The sequence below is a fragment of the Leptopilina heterotoma genome, unplaced genomic scaffold (assembly GCF_015476425.1).
Source record: "Leptopilina heterotoma isolate Lh14 unplaced genomic scaffold, ASM1547642v1 Lhet_42, whole genome shotgun sequence".
Taxonomy (NCBI): domain Eukaryota; kingdom Metazoa; phylum Arthropoda; class Insecta; order Hymenoptera; family Figitidae; genus Leptopilina; species Leptopilina heterotoma.
In genome coordinates, this window is record NW_025111078.1 from 1,361,141 (window position 1) to 1,381,229 (window position 20,089).

The 20,089-nt window shown below is 22.6% G+C and overlaps 2 protein-coding genes across 4 annotated transcripts in view; one reads left to right on the plus strand and one right to left on the minus strand.

Annotated features, from left to right (window-relative positions):
* Positions 1 to 75: 75 nt before the first annotated feature.
* The window catches only part of LOC122506539 (kanadaptin), a 43,970-nt gene continuing 23,956 nt past the window's right edge, over positions 76 to 20,089 (minus strand). The window contains exons 1-9 of one of the 3 annotated variants that reach the window (XM_043618777.1): positions 16,340 to 16,512; positions 13,814 to 14,686; positions 4,386 to 4,687; positions 3,803 to 3,945; positions 3,559 to 3,719; positions 2,951 to 3,289; positions 2,383 to 2,791; positions 452 to 627; positions 76 to 202 (exon numbers count right to left, since the gene is read on the minus strand). In XM_043618777.1, the coding sequence (XP_043474712.1) occupies positions 542 to 627; positions 2,383 to 2,791; positions 2,951 to 3,289; positions 3,559 to 3,719; positions 3,803 to 3,945; positions 4,386 to 4,687; positions 13,814 to 14,686; positions 16,340 to 16,348 (2,322 nt within the window). In that variant the 5' untranslated portion in view covers positions 16,349 to 16,512 and the 3' untranslated portion in view covers positions 76 to 202; positions 452 to 541. Of the gene's footprint in view, positions 203 to 451; positions 628 to 2,382; positions 2,792 to 2,950; positions 3,290 to 3,558; positions 3,720 to 3,802; positions 3,946 to 4,385; positions 4,688 to 13,813; positions 14,687 to 16,317; positions 16,513 to 20,089 lie in introns of those variants that run through there. The other 2 variants (XM_043618778.1, XM_043618779.1) reach the window with 2 other exon arrangements.
* Positions 16,819 to 18,502, plus strand: LOC122506547 (DNA replication complex GINS protein PSF1-like). The gene is made up of 4 exons (XM_043618792.1): positions 16,819 to 16,997; positions 17,072 to 17,136; positions 17,594 to 17,894; positions 18,157 to 18,502. The coding sequence occupies exons 1-4, from the start codon at positions 16,929 to 16,931 to the stop codon at positions 18,298 to 18,300; spliced, it is 579 nt and encodes a 192-aa protein (XP_043474727.1). The 5' UTR covers positions 16,819 to 16,928; the 3' UTR covers positions 18,301 to 18,502.

Below are 20,089 nucleotides of genomic sequence, written 5' to 3' on the forward strand. Positions count from 1 at the left end.
CACAAGACTCTTCTCTTTCTCTCTTTTTAAAACGATACTGCAAATATCTTTTGCATGTGTATAGAAATTATGTGAGCAAAAGTCGATTCAAAAGTTCTTCCTCTTTAAATGTCAAACGTCTTCCTATATATCGCAAACACTTCTCTTTCTTCTTCTTCTTCAATTTTCTCTTCATCTTCATCAAAACACGTTGAGATTTCTCCTTGAAAAAAATTCGAAAAATAAAATCAGACTAATTTTATTAATTAAATCGATTTTCTTTTTGGAAATTAGCAAAAATTTCGAAAAAGCAAAAAAGACAGTTTGTTTCAATTTTATTAATAAAATTGATTTTCTTTTTGAAAATTTGCAAAAATTTCGAAAAAGACCCTTTTTTCACAATTTTATTAATAAAATCGAATTTCTTTTTGGAAATTTGAATAAATAAATTAACGACAGTATTTATACTTACTTTAGAATTTCTCACTTTTTTCCTGAAAAACTCTTTTTTCCCGGTCGAACTACACTTGAAAAATGTAAATTGCACCAAATTTTCGATTCTTTAGATCAAAATGTCCGAATTGAGCAGAGGGGGATCGAATTTCACAAACAGGAGTGAAATCAACAAACCAATTCTTGAACGGAAGCCTAAAAAAAATGTCGAAATAATTAATAATAATTTACTGGAATTTTTTTTTTATTTACAAAATTTGTTTCTCTTTATTTACAATCATTTTTTTAATAGTCACCAACAAAATAACAATTTTTGAAACATTCAAACAATTATTTACAATTGTTCCAAAATGTTTGAAAATTAATTTTCTCTCCGATCTCCAAGTTCAGAAAAAAAAAAAAAAAACCCTTAAAGTTCGATACCATTTCATAATTAACAACAACCACAAGAAACGTAACCGAGAGAGAGAGACAAAAGAAAAGAAAATATTATCATCTGCCTGCGGTTTCGAATCTCGAGATAAACGAGAGCGAATTGATAATATCGTATTCAGAAATTCGTAAAATCTCACTTTCACCGGCAAAATACTTGTTTTTTTTTCTCTCTCGAATTTTTTCGATTTTTTGTCCTTTTGATGCGTTTGAAATTTAAAAGTTAATTTAATGATCTATTTTTATTTCAAATTTCAACTTTCTCTCTCGGGGAATTTTTATTTCGACGAAATCAGAATTCGAATCTTTTTTTTCTCTTATTTTTTGTGTTGGAATTCTTTTTTCAAATGGAAAATTTATTTTTAATGAAAACTCTCTCTCTCTCTTTTTGATTCTGTGCAAAAATTTTTTTAACAACTTTTTTGCAAAAAAAATATATTGAAAAGCGTCGAGAGTGAATTTTTGACTTTTTGTATTTTAGTCAAATACTTATAGAATTAAATTATATGTACAAACTGTTGAATATTTTTTTTAAGTCAATAATTGAAATAAAATAATAAAAATAATAAAAATAATAAGAATAATATTAATAATAATATTAATAATATTAATTAATAAGAATAATAGTAAAGAAAATCAAAAATGAAATGTCACAAATAAATAATATTGAAATAAAATGTTTCCTTTTCAGGCCTCGGATCGATTTTAAAGAAACAAAAAAATTCGTTTCAGTCGATTCGAAGTATAAAAAAGTCGAAAAAGTCTCTTTTTTTTATTCACAATTGTCACAAATAATTAATATTCTATTTCTTCATTTTTGAAAAATTTTTCAACCTTTTTCTTTTATTGCATTAATTATTTCAATTCTAAGTTTCTGTTAAATTCAATTATTTTCAAATAACTTTTTGACAAGATTTCTTCAAAAATTACGATTACTTTTAATAACAATTGTAATCAATTTTTTTTAAGCATAAAATTTCTTACAATAATAAAAATTCAATTATTTGGAAAAATTACAAATATATATATAAATAATTGAAAGAAAAATAATTGAATTTCAGCATAATTATTCTAAAATTTAATTATTTTATAGAATTTTTGAATAAATTTACTGGAAAGTTAGGAAAATCTCTGATTTTTCCTAAAAAAGTAAAGAGAATTCTCTTAAAGTCAAAATTCAAAATATGTAAAAACTAAAAAATTGTTTAACTAAAAAATAAATTTTGAAAACTATTTTTAAACTAAATTTTAAATTTCTTAATTTACTATCCGAGGCCTGCTTTTTTGAATTTTAATTTATTCAAAAGCAAACTTCAATATTTACCAATAAAAATTAATTAAATTTTTTTTACTTTTATTGAATTTTTCGCCAAATTTGTAAATTTATTCGAAAAGACGAAAGTGAAAAATTGAAATTGAAAATTAAAATTGAATTAAAGAAATTGAAAATTGAATTAAAGGAAGAAAAAATTAAAGAAGAAATTTAATAACCGAATTTTTCATTAAGTGAAGTTTTACCGTCTCCACTTTGTCCTTGTGGTGGCACCCAAGTGCAGTAATCTTCCTTATACTCCTCGTCCTCATAACTTTTTATCTTCTCCTTTTCCGCCTTTAAAGCACGCTGTTGAATTCGCTTCATATTCCTCTTCTTTTTCTTCAAAACTTCCTCCGTATTCTTTTCATGTAAACTTTCATTCTCTACCATTTCTTCCTCAACAATTATTTCTTTCTTACTTTTTTTCTCAATTTCTCCACAATTAATGTCCTTTTCACTTTTCTCATCATTGCCATCACATTTTTTATCATCACTCGCTTCCATCATTTCCACACAATCTTCCTCAGATTTATTTTCCAAAAGTTCTTTTCCACTTGTGGAATATTTCTCATTTTTAGTCTCAAATTCCTTGTTGGATTTTTTCACTTTTTTCTGAAAAACAGTTGAAATAATATTTTATATTAATTTAAAAATATTTAAAAATAAATTTTTTTGCAAAAATTCATTTAATATTAATAACAAAAGGAATAAATACTTAAAAAATATTATAAAAAATTCAAAAAAATACTGAATTCGACAATATGTACTTACTTCTAATTTTGGAGAATTATCGAATGATTTCCGTTTAGTTGGCAAAGATTCGACAACGCATTTTGATGTTTGTGGTTTCAATAATGCCGGTAAATTCGCTGGTCTTGAAATATCGATTAATTTCATAAGTTGCGCTTCTTCTTTTCGCAATTTTTGCAAATCCATTTTCAATTTTATTTTTTCACTTTTATTCAAAATTGCTTTACTCTTTAATTGGGACATAAAAGCATCCAATGCGTCGACACTCGAATTTTCCTCCATATTTTCATTCTCCTGCGATTGCTTCAAACGTTTCTCAATATTTTCTATTTCCTTCATGACTTCAGTATATTTTTCCGTCTGTAATCAAATTATTTTTTTTTAAACAAAGTTAGACTTATTATTTTAATAATTAAATTAAACTCATTATTTTAATAATTAAATTAAACTTATTATTATTAATTAAACTAATCTTCAATAAGTTTTATTTAATTTAATTAATAATAATAAGAGATTATAGTAATAATTAATATTTAATTTAAATTAAACTATTTCTTATTCTTTATATTTTTTATTTTTCTAAAATAAAAGAAAAAAATTGAAAGAATTTATAAAGTGGTAAAATTTACCAATGAATTGTAAGTTTCTGCTTTTGAATTCAATTTGCCAGCGTTTTTCATTCTTTGCTCCCGCTTTTTCTCCACTGTTCCAGTTCGATCGAGGAAATTATCCTCATCTGAGTCGTAAAAATCTTGTTCCTCCCAGTTACGGGCTTTTTTCTTTTTACTTTCTGAAATTAGTTGAAAAGCATTAATTAATTAATTAATTAATTAAAATTTAACATTTTTGGAAAAAGAGAAAATTCTTTCATACCATGAACAGCTTGTCTCAAGAGTCCGTGTCTATCTAAAATTCTGCAAGCTTCAAGTGCACACTGAACAACGGCCTCTTTCTTTTTTCCCTTAACACAAGCTTCTGCCTTCACTGATCTCCCCACGTAATCTTCTAATGGTAATCTAAAGAATAAGGACAAATTATTAATTAAATATTAATCCAAAACACTTCACATTTTTCATAAATAAAACTTTGAGAAGTTTTTTTTATAAAAAACCAAGTGATAAAATCAAAAATTTCCCTAAATATTTCTGTTTCAATAAATAATTCATTCAAAAATAAATCCATTCTATGCAGTAAATAAAATTTATTCAACTTAATAAATTATTCTATGCGCTAATAATTTCATGTTAAAAATTAAGAAAAATTATTTACTTAATTTAAAAAGTAAAATTATTTACTCAATTCAAAAAGTAAAATTATTTACTCAATTTAAAAAGTAAAATTATTTACTTCGTTTTTTTAAATAATTTAATAACTTTTTTTAATTAAATACTAAAATTATTAAAAAACATATTTTCAATTCTGTTTATAGAATAAGTTATTAGTTTATTTTACTCACTCGACCCAACAAGTGAAACGTCCAATTCCATTTTCGTCGGCCTGATATTGTAAATCGTGCCCCTCACGTTCGAACCAACCGCGCAAAGTTTTCTTCGGATCCTCTAAAAATAAATCCTCGTTATTTGTTTGCGCGTAAGGATTTTCCTTTAAATCCGTCTCTTCGTCCGCATCCTCCGACATTCCCCAATTTACTCCCTCCTTCTCTTCTTTTTCAATTCGCAATTTCTCCGCTAATTCCTCCTCCTTCTTTCGCTCAAATTCCATTTTCTCTCGCTCCTCCATTTCAATTCTACGTTTTTCCTGCAAAATAACCAATTTTTAAAAAAAATTTATTAAACATAAAACATTAATAATTATTTAATTAAAATCAATCCGACCTCAGGGTTCAAAAATAACTAAGTTAAATCAAAAAAAGAAAAAAAATTGAATTATAAAAATTAACGATTTTTTGAAAATTTTAGAAAAGTAGCTTTTTTACCAAAGGGTGGAGACTATTAAATAAGTAAAGTATTTTCCGAGAGCACAAAAATAATAAAGCTAAATCCCATAAAAAAGAGAAAAAAATGTTGAATTTTAAGAAATTCGGATTTTTGAATTTTTTCGAATTTTTGATAATTTTAGATTTTTTACCAAAATGTCGAGACTATTAAATAAGTAAAGTATTTTACAAAAGCACAAAAACAATGAAGCTACATGCCATAAAAGAGAGGAAAAAATGATGAATTTTAAGAAATTCGGATTTTTGAATTTTTGATAATTTTCGATAATTTTAGATTTTTTACCAAAGAGTCGAGACTATTTAATAAGTAAAGTATTTTCTAAAAGCACAAAAATAATAAAGCTAAATTCCATAAAAGAGAGAAAAAAATGATGAATTTTAAGAAATTCGGATTTTTGAATTTTTGATAATTTTCGATAATTTTAGATTTTTTACCAAAGAGTCGAGACTATTTAATAAGTAAAGTATTTTCCAAAAGCACAAAAATAATGAAGCTAAATGCCATAAAAGAGAGAAAAAAATGATGAATTTTAAGAAATTCGGATTTTTTAATTTTTGATAATTTTCGATAATTTTAGATTTTTTACCAAAAAGTCGAGACTATTTAATAAGTAAAGTATTTTCCAAAAGCACAAAAATATTGAAACTAAATGCCGTAAAAAAGAAGAAAAAATGTTGAATTTTAAGAAATTCGGATTTTTGAATTTTTGATAATTTTCGATAATTTTAGATTTTTTACCAAAGATTCGAGACTATTTAATAAGTAAAGTATTTTCCAAAAGCACAAAAATAATGAAGCTAAATGTCATAAATGAGAGAAAAAAATGATGAATTTTAAGAAATTCGGATTTTTGAATTTTTGATAATTTTCGATAATTTCAGATTTTTTACCAAAGAGTCGAGACTATTTAATAAGTAAAGTATTTTCTAAAAGCACAAAAATAATAAAGCTAAATTCCATAAAAGAGAGAAAAAAATGATGAATTTTAAGAAATTCGGATTTTTGAATTTTTGATAATTTTCGATAATTTTAGATTTTTTACCAAAGAGTCGAGACTATTTAATAAGTAAAGTATTTTCCAAAAGCACAAAAATAATGAAGCTAAATGCCATAAAAGAGAGAAAAAAATGATGAATTTTAAGAAATTCGGATTTTTTAATTTTTGATAATTTTCGATAATTTTAGATTTTTTACCAAAAAGTCGAGACTATTTAATAAGTAAAGTATTTTCCAAAAGCACAAAAATATTGAAACTAAATGCCGTAAAAAAGAAGAAAAAATGTTGAATTTTAAGAAATTCGGATTTTTGAATTTTTGATAATTTTCGATAATTTTAGATTTTTTACCAAAGAGTCGAGACTATTTAATAAGTAAAGTATTTTCCAAAAGCACAAAAATAATGAAGCTAAATGCCATAAAAGAGAGAAAAAAATGATGAATTTTAAGAAATTCGGATTTTTTAATTTTTGATAATTTTCGATAATTTCAGATTTTTTACCAAAAAGTCGAGACTATTTAATAAGTAAAGTATTTTCTAAAAGCACAAAAATAATAAAGCTAAATTCCATAAAAGAGAGAAAAAAATGATGAATTTTAAGAAATTCGGATTTTTGAATTTTTGATAATTTTCGATAATTTTAGATTTTTTACCAAAGAGTCGAGACTATTTAATAAGTAAAGTATTTTCCAAAAGCACAAAAATAATGAAGCTAAATGCCATAAAAGAGAGAAAAAAATGATGAATTTTAAGAAATTCGGATTTTTTAATTTTTGATAATTTTCGATAATTTCAGATTTTTTACCAAAAAGTCGAGACTATTTAATAAGTAAAGTATTTTCTAAAAGCACAAAAATAATAAAGCTAAATTCCATAAAAGAGAGAAAAAAATGATGAATTTTAAGAAATTCGGATTTTTGAATTTTTGATAATTTTCGATAATTTTAGATTTTTTACCAAAGAGTCGAGACTATTTAATAAGTAAAGTATTTTCCAAAAGCACAAAAATAATGAAGCTAAATGCCATAAAAGAGAGAAAAAAATGATGAATTTTAAGAAATTCGGATTTTTGAATTTTTGATAATTTTCGATAATTTCAGATTTTTTACCAAAAAGTCGAGACTATTTAATAAGTAAAGTATTTTCCAAAAGCACAAAAATATTGAAACTAAATGCCGTAAAAAAGAAGAAAAAATGTTGAATTTTAAGAAATTCGGATTTTTGAATTTTTGATAATTTTCGATAATTTTAGATTTTTTACCAAAGAGTCGAGACTATTTAATAAGTAAAGTATTTTCCAAAAGCACAAAAATAATGAAGCTAAATGCCATAAAAGAGAGAAAAAAATGATGAATTTTAAGAAATTCGGATTTTTGAATTTTTGATAATTTTCGATAATTTTAGATTTTTTACCAAAGAGTCGAGACTATTTAATAAGTAAAGTATTTTCTAAAAGCACAAAAATATTGAAACTAAATGCCGTAAAAAAGAAGAAAAAATGTTGAATTTTAAGAAATTCGGATTTTTGAATTTTTTCGAATTTTTGATAATTTTAGATTTTTTACCAAAATGTCGAGACTATTAAATAAATAAAGTATTTTACAAAAGCACAAAAATAATGAAGCTACATGCCATAAAAGAGAGAAAAAAATGTTGAATTTTAAGAAATTCGGATTTTTGAATTTTTGATAATTTTCGATAATTTTAGATTTTTTACCAAAGAGTCGAGACTATTTAATAAGTAAAGTATTTTCTAAAAGCACAAAAATATTGAAACTAAATGCCGTAAAAAAGAAGAAAAAATGTTGAATTTTAAGAAATTCGGATTTTTGAATTTTTTCGAATTTTTGATAATTTTAGATTTTTTACCAAAATGTCGAGACTATTAAATAAATAAAGTATTTTACAAAAGCACAAAAATAATGAAGCTACATGCCATAAAAGAGAGAAAAAAATGATGAATTTTAAGAAATTCGGATTTTTGAATTTTTGATAATTTTCGATAATTTCAGATTTTTTACCAAAGATTCGAGACTATTTAATAAGTAAAGTATTTTCTAAAAGCACAAAAATAATGAAGCTAAATTCCATAAAAGAGAGAAAAAAATGATGAATTTTAAGAAATTCGGATTTTTGAATTTTTGATAATTTTCGATAATTTTAGATTTTTTACCAAAAAGTCGAGACTATTTAATAAGTAAAGTATTTTCCAAAAGCACAAAAATATTGAAACTAAATGCCGTAAAAAAGAAGAAAAAATGTTGAATTTTAAGAAATTCGGATTTTTGAATTTTTGATAATTTTCGATAATTTTAGATTTTTTACCAAAGAGTCGAGACTATTTAATAAGTAAAGTATTTTCCAAAAGCACAAAAATAATGAAGCTAAATGCCATAAAAGAGAGAAAAAAATGATGAATTTTAAGAAATTCGGATTTTTTAATTTTTGATAATTTTCGATAATTTCAGATTTTTTACCAAAAAGTCGAGACTATTTAATAAGTAAAGTATTTTCTAAAAGCACAAAAATAATAAAGCTAAATTCCATAAAAGAGAGAAAAAAATGATGAATTTTAAGAAATTCGGATTTTTGAATTTTTGATAATTTTCGATAATTTTAGATTTTTTACCAAAGAGTCGAGACTATTTAATAAGTAAAGTATTTTCCAAAAGCACAAAAATAATAAAGCTAAATGCCATAAAAGAGAGAAAAAAATGATGAATTTTAAGAAATTCGGATTTTTTAATTTTTGATAATTTTCGATAATTTTAGATTTTTTACCAAAAAGTCGAGACTATTTAATAAGTAAAGTATTTTCCAAAAGCACAAAAATATTGAAACTAAATGCCGTAAAAAAGAAGAAAAAATGTTAAATTTTAAGAAATTCGGATTTTTGAATTTTTGATAATTTTCGATAATTTTAGATTTTTTACCAAAGAGTCGAGACTATTTAATAAGTAAAGTATTTTCCAAAAGCACAAAAATAATAAAGCTAAATGCCATAAAAGAGAGAAAAAAATGATGAATTTTAAGAAATTCGGATTTTTTAATTTTTGATAATTTTCGATAATTTTAGATTTTTTACCAAAAAGTCGAGACTATTTAATAAGTAAAGTATTTTCCAAAAGCACAAAAATATTGAAACTAAATGCCGTAAAAAAGAAGAAAAAATGTTAAATTTTAAGAAATTCGGATTTTTGAATTTTTGATAATTTTCGATAATTTTAGATTTTTTACCAAAGAGTCGAGACTATTTAATAAGTAAAGTATTTTCCAAAAGCACAAAAATAATAAAGCTAAATGCCATAAAAGAGAGAAAAAAATGATGAATTTTAAGAAATTCGGATTTTTTAATTTTTGATAATTTTCGATAATTTTAGATTTTTTACCAAAAAGTCGAGACTATTTAATAAGTAAAGTATTTTCAAAAAGCACAAAAATAATGAAGCTAAACGCCGTAAAAAAGAAGAAAAAATGTTGAATTTTAAAAAATTCGGATTTTTGAATTTTTGATAATTTTCGATAATTTCAGATTTTTTACCAAAGATTCGAGACTATTTAATAAGTAAAGTATTTTCTAAAAGCACAAAAATAATGAAGCTAAATGCCGTAAAAAAGAAGAAAAAATGTTAAATTTTAAGAAATTCGGATTTTTGAATTTTTGATAATTTTCGATAATTTTAGATTTTTTACCAAAGAGTCGAGACTATTTAATAAGTAAAGTATTTTCCAAAAGCACAAAAATAATAAAGCTAAATGCCATAAAAGAGAGAAAAAAATGATGAATTTTAAGAAATTCGGATTTTTAATTTTTGATAATTTTCGATAATTTTAGATTTTTTACCAAAAAGTCGAGACTATTTAATAAGTAAAGTATTTTCTAAAAGCACAAAAATAATAAAGCTAAATTCCATAAAAGAGAGAAAAAAATGATGAATTTTAAGAAATTCGGATTTTTGAATTTTTGATAATTTTCGATAATTTTAGATTTTTTACCAAAGAGTCGAGACTATTTAATAAGTAAAGTATTTTCCAAAAGCACAAAAATAATGAAGCTAAATGCCATAAAAGAGAGAAAAAAATGATGAATTTTAAGAAATTCGGATTTTTTAATTTTTGATAATTTTCGATAATTTTAGATTTTTTACCAAAAAGTCGAGACTATTTAATAAGTAAAGTATTTTCCAAAAGCACAAAAATAATGAAGCTAAATGCCATAAAAGAGAGAAAAAAATGATGAATTTTAAGAAATTCGGATTTTTTAATTTTTGATAATTTTCGATAATTTTAGATTTTTTACCAAAAAGTCGAGACTATTTAATAAGTAAAGTATTTTCAAAAAGCACAAAAATAATGAAGCTAAACGCCGTAAAAAAGAAGAAAAAATGTTGAATTTTAAAAAATTCGGATTTTTGAATTTTTGATAATTTTCGATAATTTCAGATTTTTTACCAAAGATTCGAGACTATTTAATAAGTAAAGTATTTTCTAAAAGCACAAAAATAATGAAGCTAAATGCCGTAAAAAAGAAGAAAAAATGTTAAATTTTAAGAAATTCGGATTTTTGAATTTTTGATAATTTTCGATAATTTTAGATTTTTTACCAAAGAGTCGAGACTATTTAATAAGTAAAGTATTTTCCAAAAGCACAAAAATAATGAAGCTAAATGCCATAAAAGAGAGAAAAAAATGATGAATTTTAAGAAATTCGGATTTTTTAATTTTTGATAATTTTCGATAATTTCAGATTTTTTACCAAAAAGTCGAGACTATTTAATAAGTAAAGTATTTTCTAAAAGCACAAAAATAATAAAGCTAAATTCCATAAAAGAGAGAAAAAAATGATGAATTTTAAGAAATTCGGATTTTTGAATTTTTGATAATTTTCGATAATTTTAGATTTTTTACCAAAGAGTCGAGACTATTTAATAAGTAAAGTATTTTCCAAAAGCACAAAAATAATAAAGCTAAATGCCATAAAAGAGAGAAAAAAATGATGAATTTTAAGAAATTCGGATTTTTTAATTTTTGATAATTTTCGATAATTTTAGATTTTTTACCAAAAAGTCGAGACTATTTAATAAGTAAAGTATTTTCCAAAAGCACAAAAATATTGAAACTAAATGCCGTAAAAAAGAAGAAAAAATGTTAAATTTTAAGAAATTCGGATTTTTGAATTTTTGATAATTTTCGATAATTTTAGATTTTTTACCAAAGAGTCGAGACTATTTAATAAGTAAAGTATTTTCCAAAAGCACAAAAATAATGAAGCTAAATGCCATAAAAGAGAGAAAAAAATGATGAATTTTAAGAAATTCGGATTTTTTAATTTTTGATAATTTTCGATAATTTTAGATTTTTTACCAAAAAGTCGAGACTATTTAATAAGTAAAGTATTTTCAAAAAGCACAAAAATAATGAAGCTAAACGCCGTAAAAAAGAAGAAAAAATGTTGAATTTTAAAAAATTCGGATTTTTGAATTTTTGATAATTTTCGATAATTTCAGATTTTTTACCAAAGATTCGAGACTATTTAATAAGTAAAGTATTTTCTAAAAGCACAAAAATAATGAAGCTAAATGCCGTAAAAAAGAAGAAAAAATGTTAAATTTTAAGAAATTCGGATTTTTGAATTTTTGATAATTTTCGATAATTTTAGATTTTTTACCAAAGAGTCGAGACTATTTAATAAGTAAAGTATTTTCCAAAAGCACAAAAATAATGAAGCTAAATGCCATAAAAGAGAGAAAAAAATGATGAATTTTAAGAAATTCGGATTTTTTAATTTTTGATAATTTTCGATAATTTTAGATTTTTTACCAAAAAGTCGAGACTATTTAATAAGTAAAGTATTTTCAAAAAGCACAAAAATAATGAAGCTAAACGCCGTAAAAAAGAAGAAAAAATGTTGAATTTTAAAAAATTCGGATTTTTGAATTTTTGATAATTTTCGATAATTTCAGATTTTTTACCAAAGATTCGAGACTATTTAATAAGTAAAGTATTTTCTAAAAGCACAAAAATAATGAAGCTAAATTCCATAAAAGAGAGAAAAAAATGATGAATTTTAAGAAATTCGGATTTTTGAATTTTTGATAATTTTCGATAATTTTAGATTTTTTACCAAAGAGTCGAGACTATTTAATAAGTAAAGTATTTTCTAAAAGCACAAAAATATTGAAACTAAATGCCGTAAAAAAGAAGAAAAAATGTTGAATTTTAAGAAATTCGGATTTTTGAATTTTTTCGAATTTTTGATAATTTTAGATTTTTTACCAAAATGTCGAGACTATTAAATAAGTAAAGTATTTTACAAAAGCACAAAAATAATGAAGCTACATGCCATAAAAGAGAGAAAAAAATGATGAATTTTAAGAAATTCGGATTTTTGAATTTTTGATAATTTTCGATAATTTCAGATTTTTTACCAAAGATTCGAGACTATTTAATAAGTAAAGTATTTTCTAAAAGCACAAAAATAATGAAGCTAAATGCCGTAAAAAAGAAGAAAAAATGTTGAATTTTAAGAAATTCGGATTTTTGAATTTTTTCGAATTTTTGATAATTTTAGATTTTTTACCAAAATGTCGAGACTATTAAATAAGTAAAGTATTTTACAAAAGCACAAAAATAATGAAGCTACGTGCCATAAAAGAGAGAAAAAAATGATGAATTTTAAGAAATTCGGATTTTTGAATTTTTGATAATTTTCGATAATTTCAGATTTTTTACCAAAGATTCGAGACTATTTAATAAGTAAAGTATTTTCTAAAAGCACAAAAATAATGAAGCTAAATTCCATAAAAGAGAGAAAAAAATGATGAATTTTAAGAAATTCGGATTTTTGAATTTTTGATAATTTTCGATAATTTTAGATTTTTTACCAAAGAGTCGAGACTATTTAATAAGTAAAGTATTTTCTAAAAGCACAAAAATAATGAAGCTAAATTCCATAAAAGAGAGAAAAAAATGATGAATTTTAAGAAATTCGGATTTTTGAATTTTTGATAATTTTCGATAATTTTAGATTTTTTACCAAAGAGTCGAGACTATTTAATAAGTAAAGTATTTTCCAAAAGCACAAAAATAATGAAGCTAAATTCCATAAAAGAGAGAAAAAAATGATGAATTTTAAGAAATTCGGATTTTTGAATTTTTGATAATTTTCGATAATTTTAGATTTTTTACCAAAGAGTCGAGACTATTTAATAAGTAAAGTATTTTCTAAAAGCACAAAAATAATGAAGCTAAATTCCATAAAAGAGAGAAAAAAATGATGAATTTTAAGAAATTCGGATTTTTGAATTTTTGATAATTTTCGATAATTTTAGATTTTTTACCAAAGAGTCGAGACTATTTAATAAGTAAAGTATTTTCCAAAAGCACAAAAATAATAAAGCTAAATGCCATAAAAGAGAGAAAAAAATGATGAATTTTAAGAAATTCGGTTTTTTGAATTTTTGATAATTTTCGATAATTTTAGATTTTTTACCAAAAAGTGAAGACTATTAAATAAGTAAAGTGTTTTTGAAGAGCATAAAAATAATGAAGCTAAATGCCATAAAAAAGAAGAAGAAAATTGAAATTTTACAAAGTTTCAATGATTCAAAATCTTTTTAATAAAAAAGGTAAAAAAAAAGTCGCAAACTTGAAAAATAAATCGAAAAAGTCGCAATTTTTTCGAAGATAGTGGAACATTTTCCACTATTTTCAAAAAAATTACGACTTTCTCGATATCCAAGGCCGGAAGTTTTAAAAAAGTAATTAATTTTATGCAAAGTTGTCAGAAAAAGAAATTTGTTTTAATTAAAAATTTAAAACTAATTTTTTTCATGTCAACTCATGGATATAAAATAATTCCACTTTCTATAACAAAAATCTGTTTTCTGCACTAAAAAGAGAATATATTTAACTTATTAAAAAAAATACCTTTAATTCAGTGACAGTGAATTCCGATTCCTCTTCTTCCTCATCGCGTGGCGTTTGTATGATAAATTTCCGTTGACTATTTCCAAATTTAATCATATGCCCATTTCTCACTCTCACGTAGACATTCGATCTTATTCGATTGCCATTCCAAAAAGTACCGTGCGTACTTCCCAAATCATAAACATAGAGGCCCTTTTCATTCTTCTCATCGGACTCGTTTCGATATTGAAAAATTGCGTGATAACGAGAAATTGTCGGATTAGCGAGAGGAATATCACAAATTGGTAATCTACCAACGACGTAAAAATTCTTCTCACTCAAATCTATTGTCTCGAGAATTAATCCTGATTTGAGAATTTCAGCCTTGTAATTTTTCTCTGGTTTTCCACTCCAAATTGGCTCCTTATAGGGAAGGGGAATTTGTTTTTCCTTTTCAATTATGTTTCTATCCCTTGCATCTTTTTCTTTTTTTTCATCTTTTTCTAATTTTTTATCGTCAACTTTTTCAATATCAATCCCTTCTGTTCTTTTTTTGTCAAGCTCTTCTGGTTTTTTTTCTAAACTTTTTGGATCGTCTTCCGGACTGACTGTACTTTCTTTATTCTCATTTAAATTTAATTTTCTTCCTATTGGTTTACCTTTTCGAGGACCGACTAGTAAACCGGGTTTTTTGAAAGTGTTTTTTGATTCAATTTCAGAAGGAATTTCGACTTGTAAATCTTCTTCTTTTTCGTTCGATGAATCGTTTGGATTACATTCTGATTTTTCTGAACATTTTTCGACGTCTTCCTCTTCCTTCAAGGACTTCGAGGTACTTTCGTTACTTTTTTCGATGTTATCTTCACAAGTCGAGTTTTCCAAGTTCTCCATTTTCTGTAAAATAATTAATTCTGTAATGCTATAAAATATTTCTTTTAATAATTCTCATATTTATTTATTATTAATATTTATTTACTATCAAAATTAGGAAATTTCACAAATTTCAGAACAATTTTCTAACTTTTATCAAAATTATAGAATTTTACAAATTTCAGAACTGAAATTTGTGAAATTCCATAATTTTTATAAAAGTTAGAAAATTGTTTAAAAAAAACTAAGATTTGAAAATTGAAATTACTTTGCATATTTTCTGCTTTTCAATCACAATTCTGTTCACAAAATTATGAATTTCTTTTTGAAAAAGAAGAAAAATTTTTTATAAAATTCTTATTTCTTATCACAATTTTTTTTTTAACAAAATTCTCTTCTTCTTCTTTGAAAAAAAGAAATAATAATTTGCATCAATTTTATACAAAAATTTCCAAAATTAATCCTATTTATAAATCATTTTTTTAAAAAATTTAAAATATCTTTTTAGAAAAAAAAATCCCTATAATTTCTATTTGTTAATTACGATTTTTAACTATCGATTATTTTTAAATTTTGTTAAAAAATTTGCATAATTTCTATTTTTAATTTCTCAAAAGAATTCAATTATTTTCATAAATAATACAATTTTTTACAGAATTTTAATTATTTAAACAAACATTTTTTTTAAATTCAATGCAAGAATTCAACTATTTTCAGAAACAATAAAATTTTTCAGAGGATTTCAATTATTTAAAAAAAAATTTAATAAAATTCTTTAAAGATTTCAATTATTTAAAAAAAAAATTAATAAAATTCGTTACAATAATTCAATTATTTTCATAAATAATAAAATTCTTCACAGGATTTTAATTTCAATTTTTATTAGAAAATTCTACGAGAATTCAATTATTTAAGTTTAAAAATAAACAATTTATTGAATAAATAAATGTTTTTCAAAATTGAATTCTCATAAAGAATTTTATCAACAAATTTTTAAATAATTTAATTTTACGACGAATTTTAATAAAATTTTCTAGAATAATTACATTTTTCGAGGAATTCGATTAAAATTGTATTAAAAATAATTAAAATTCTATGATGAGTTTTATTATTCAAGAAAATAATTGAATCTCTGTAAAAAAAATTGATTATTTACAGCAAATAATAGAATTATTGCAAAGAAATTTATAAAAAATTTATGTAAATAGTTCAATTCCTGTGAAATTTTTATTATTTATAAAAATAATTTAATGTTTGCTTAAAATTTTATCAACACTTTTTTCTAAATAATTGAATTCTTTTGAAAAAATTTATTAAAATAGTAGATATTAAAAACCATTGAATTGAGAGAAATTTTTTAAAATAATTGAATTTCGGAGAAGAATTTTATTATTTCTGAAGATAATTGAAATTTTGACGATAATTTTTTCTTGAATTTATGAACACAATTGAATTTCTGCAAAGAATTTTATTACTTTTGAAAATGATTGAATTTCTGCAATTATTTGTAACTTCTCCAAAATTCAATTTGTTTTCCCCGTTTTTTAATAAAAATCCCTGACTTTTCCCTGACCAATTGCGTATATATATATTTTGCAAATTGCAATTGTAACATAACCTAAAAACAACGATCAACTTTCAATTATTAATCTTACTTGTTGTATTACGAAATCTTACACTTGACATGAAAAGCTCTTTTCAGGACGAGAATTTTTCTTGTTTTCCCTAAAATTAAGAACGAGTCTTTAATATTACGAACGAAATAAACTTTGCAATAACTTTTAAAGCGTTTAAAGCACTTTTTTCAAAACACAACCTTCTCGCCAGAGTTGTTTACATAAACTGAAAACTCTTCTAGAAAGTGTCTCTTTATGCGTACCTATTAATTTTGTCACGAACGTTTATAAAAATAACCACTGATTTATAGCACTGCGATCGCTTTTTATATTTGTTTGAGAATTTCCAAATTCCAATGGCGACGACAATGGCGTCCATTTTGTTTCGGAAAGTTACCACAAGGGGCGTGGTCGGGGTTTATCGCAATTATATCGATTATCGATATATATCGAAACTTAAAAACTTGCAAATTTGCAAAAAAGAAACAGTGTGAATTTAGCTTAATATTTCTGTCAATCATTCCGTTCTATTTATATAGTTTATGCCTAAAGGTATTTTAAATTTGTGAATTTTGTCAAATTTTGTTTACTATTTTATTTCTGTTATTTTGGTTTTAAATTACAATTGTTTTCCACCTAAATAAATAAAAATGTACGGAAAAGAAGGTTTGAAACTTATAAACGAATTAGTTCTCTCTGACGAAATCAAACCATTCAATGTAAGTATATGTCAAAAAACAAATACTATATCGTAAAGCCGTTACTATTTTCACTACTCTATTTTTATTTACAGGATTTTGTTTTTAAAAATGTTCTCGATGAAATGAAAACACTGACAGACGACAATTACGAACAAGTGTTTGTATTTCCACAATTTTTCCATCTTATCTTTTATTCAAGTACTTTTAATCCTTATTAATTCTCAACATTCTTAAATTGAATGAATTGAATTTTGAACATAACCTAAAAATTGTAAACTTTTGCGAACTGTCAAAATTCGCCAATTTGTCGAATTTTGACAGTTTAATTTTTCTTTTTTTTGGGAGAAACTTCTTTATTTAATTAATTTAGTTATAAAAATAATCGAAACATAAAATTTTTATAGAAACAAAATATATTTTTAAAAATATTTTAAAAAGAAAACATTTTTTTATACTTTAGTATTTTATTTATTTTTTTATATTTTATTTGTATAGAAACAAAATATATTTTTACAAAAAACAAAAAAAACAAAATATATTTTTTTTTAAAAAACATTTTTTTATACAAATTATAAACGTTTTTTTTATATTCACGAGAAAAAACGGAATTTTAGACGAACAGTGACTGAGGGAGTTGATATTCGCGGCTCGATTCAACTTCGTCACAATGCTTTGGAAAGAAATAAACGTCTTCTTTTAACTTACGTCAGTCATCGAATGGAGAGATTGAAAAAAATGAGATGGGAATTGGGAAGTATTCTTCCACCGGAAATAAAGGCGAATTTAATTGCTCCCGAGGAAAAGTGGTTTAATAATTATAATAAAGCATTGGCATCTTATATGCGAACAATTGGAGACGGAAGGGGACTCAACATAATGAAAGATATGGTTCCACCGAAATCACTTTATGTTGAGGTAAAAAATACCCTTTTTTGTATATAAAATATACATAAAAATATTTTAATTTAAATGTAAAATTAATTAAACTAATATTAATTCAAAGTAAAAATTAATATTTGAATTAATATTTCTATTTAATTATTTAATTTATTTAATTCTGTTAAATTTAATTAATTTCTTTTAAATTTAGCTAAATATGAATAATATGAATTAAAAATCAAAAAACCATGATGAGAGGCATAAAATTTAATGAATTTGCCGACTTTTTGCATTTCAGGTTCGATGCTTAGTCGATTATGGCAAATTTGAATTCGAAGACGGTCAAGTTGTTAATTTAAAGAAAAATACACATCACTTGCTTCCAAGTACAGAATGCGAAACACTAATAAGACAAGGTATTCTTGAACACGTTACTAATTAGATTTTTCTTCTCCAATTTAAATAATAATTCGAGTTAAGTTCAAAAATTATTAAAAACTTTTCGAATTAAAAAGTATTTTAAAAAAAAAATTACAACTTAAAATCAAGTTAAAAAATACTAAGTTCTATTTAATAAATTTAAGTCTAACAAAAAAAAATGTAAATAATTTAATAACTTTAAATATAATAAATAATAAATGTAAGTCAAAAGTGTAAAATTCATATTTTAAATTAGAAACAAATTTTTATATACAACAAAAATGTAAAATTCAATTAATTAAACAAAAAATTCATATTTTAAATTAGAAATTAACAAATTATTTTTATACACAATTAGAAAATTAGTCTAATCGTCGAATAATTTTGTAATTATCATTGATACTTAAATAAAATTAAATAAATAAATTATCTTCGTAGGTTAAAATTTAAAAAAAAAAGTAAATAAAAAGTCTTTTCCAACTAAAGATCATTTCTAAAGTAATTCTTTCAAAATTTAATATTTTTCTCTTGTTGAAATTTATAAATAAAATTATTCAAAACTTTAATCATTTTATTTTATTCAATTCTAAATCATTTCTTATTAGAAAGTTCCAAAGAATTTCATTAAAATTTTTCTGAAAATAAATTAAATTCTTTGAAGAAATATAATTAAAAATGAAATTGAAAATAATGATTAAATTTAAATAAACAGATTAAATCAAAATCATTTTAAATAATATTGCATTTTTCGCAGAATTGATTTAAAATTGTATTGAAAATAATTGAAATCCTGCGATAAGTTTTAAAAATTTATAAAAATAATTGAATTCTTGCAACGACTATTATTAAAATTAAAAAAAATAATCTCATGTTTGAGAAGAATTTTATTATTTCTGAAAATAATTGAATTTTTGCCAAGAATTTAATGAAAATTTAAAAAAAAAATAATTGAATTCTTAAGAAGCTTATAATTTTTTTTTTTAAATAATTGAATTTTTGCGAAGAATTTTATAAAAATTTCTTAAAATAATTGAATTCCTGCAAATAATTTTATTATCCTTGAAGTAAATTGAATTTTTCCAAAGAATTTCATTAAAATTTTCTGAAAATAATTAAAATCTTTCAAGAAATAAAATTAAAAATAAAATTGAAATATAATTGCATTTTTCGCAATATAATTAAAAATGAAATTGAAAATAATGATTAAATTCTAATAAACAAATCATATAAAAATCATTTTAAGATAATAATAATTGAATTCTTGTAACGATTATTATTAAAAAATTTTTAAAATAATTGAATTTTTTGCGAAGAATTTTATAAAAAATCTAAATAATTGATTTTTTTCGAAAAATATTAGAAAAATTCTATTATAAATAATTAAAATTTCTGTGAAAATTTTTTTTTCCATGAAAATAATTGAATTTCTGCGAAGAATTTTTATAAAAAATTTTTTTTTAAATTTATTCAATTCTCTTGTGTAATTTTTTATTAAAATAGTAGATAATAAAAATCATTGAATTACAAAAAATTTGCGAAAGTAATTAAATTGTAGAGAATTTTATTAAAATTTAAAAAATTTTTTCTATTAACTTTATTAAAAAAAAAATAATAAAAAATAATAAATCTCTATCCCTCATAACATTAGTTATGTGACTATGAAATATTATAGCATTATCAATAGTGATTAGAGACTTCAATTTTAACTCCAATTCATTTTAATTTCTAAATGAGAAAATATTAATTACTAATTAACCATTTTGACTTATTCTTTATTTTTAATAACTAATTATTCATTATTTTTACTGACC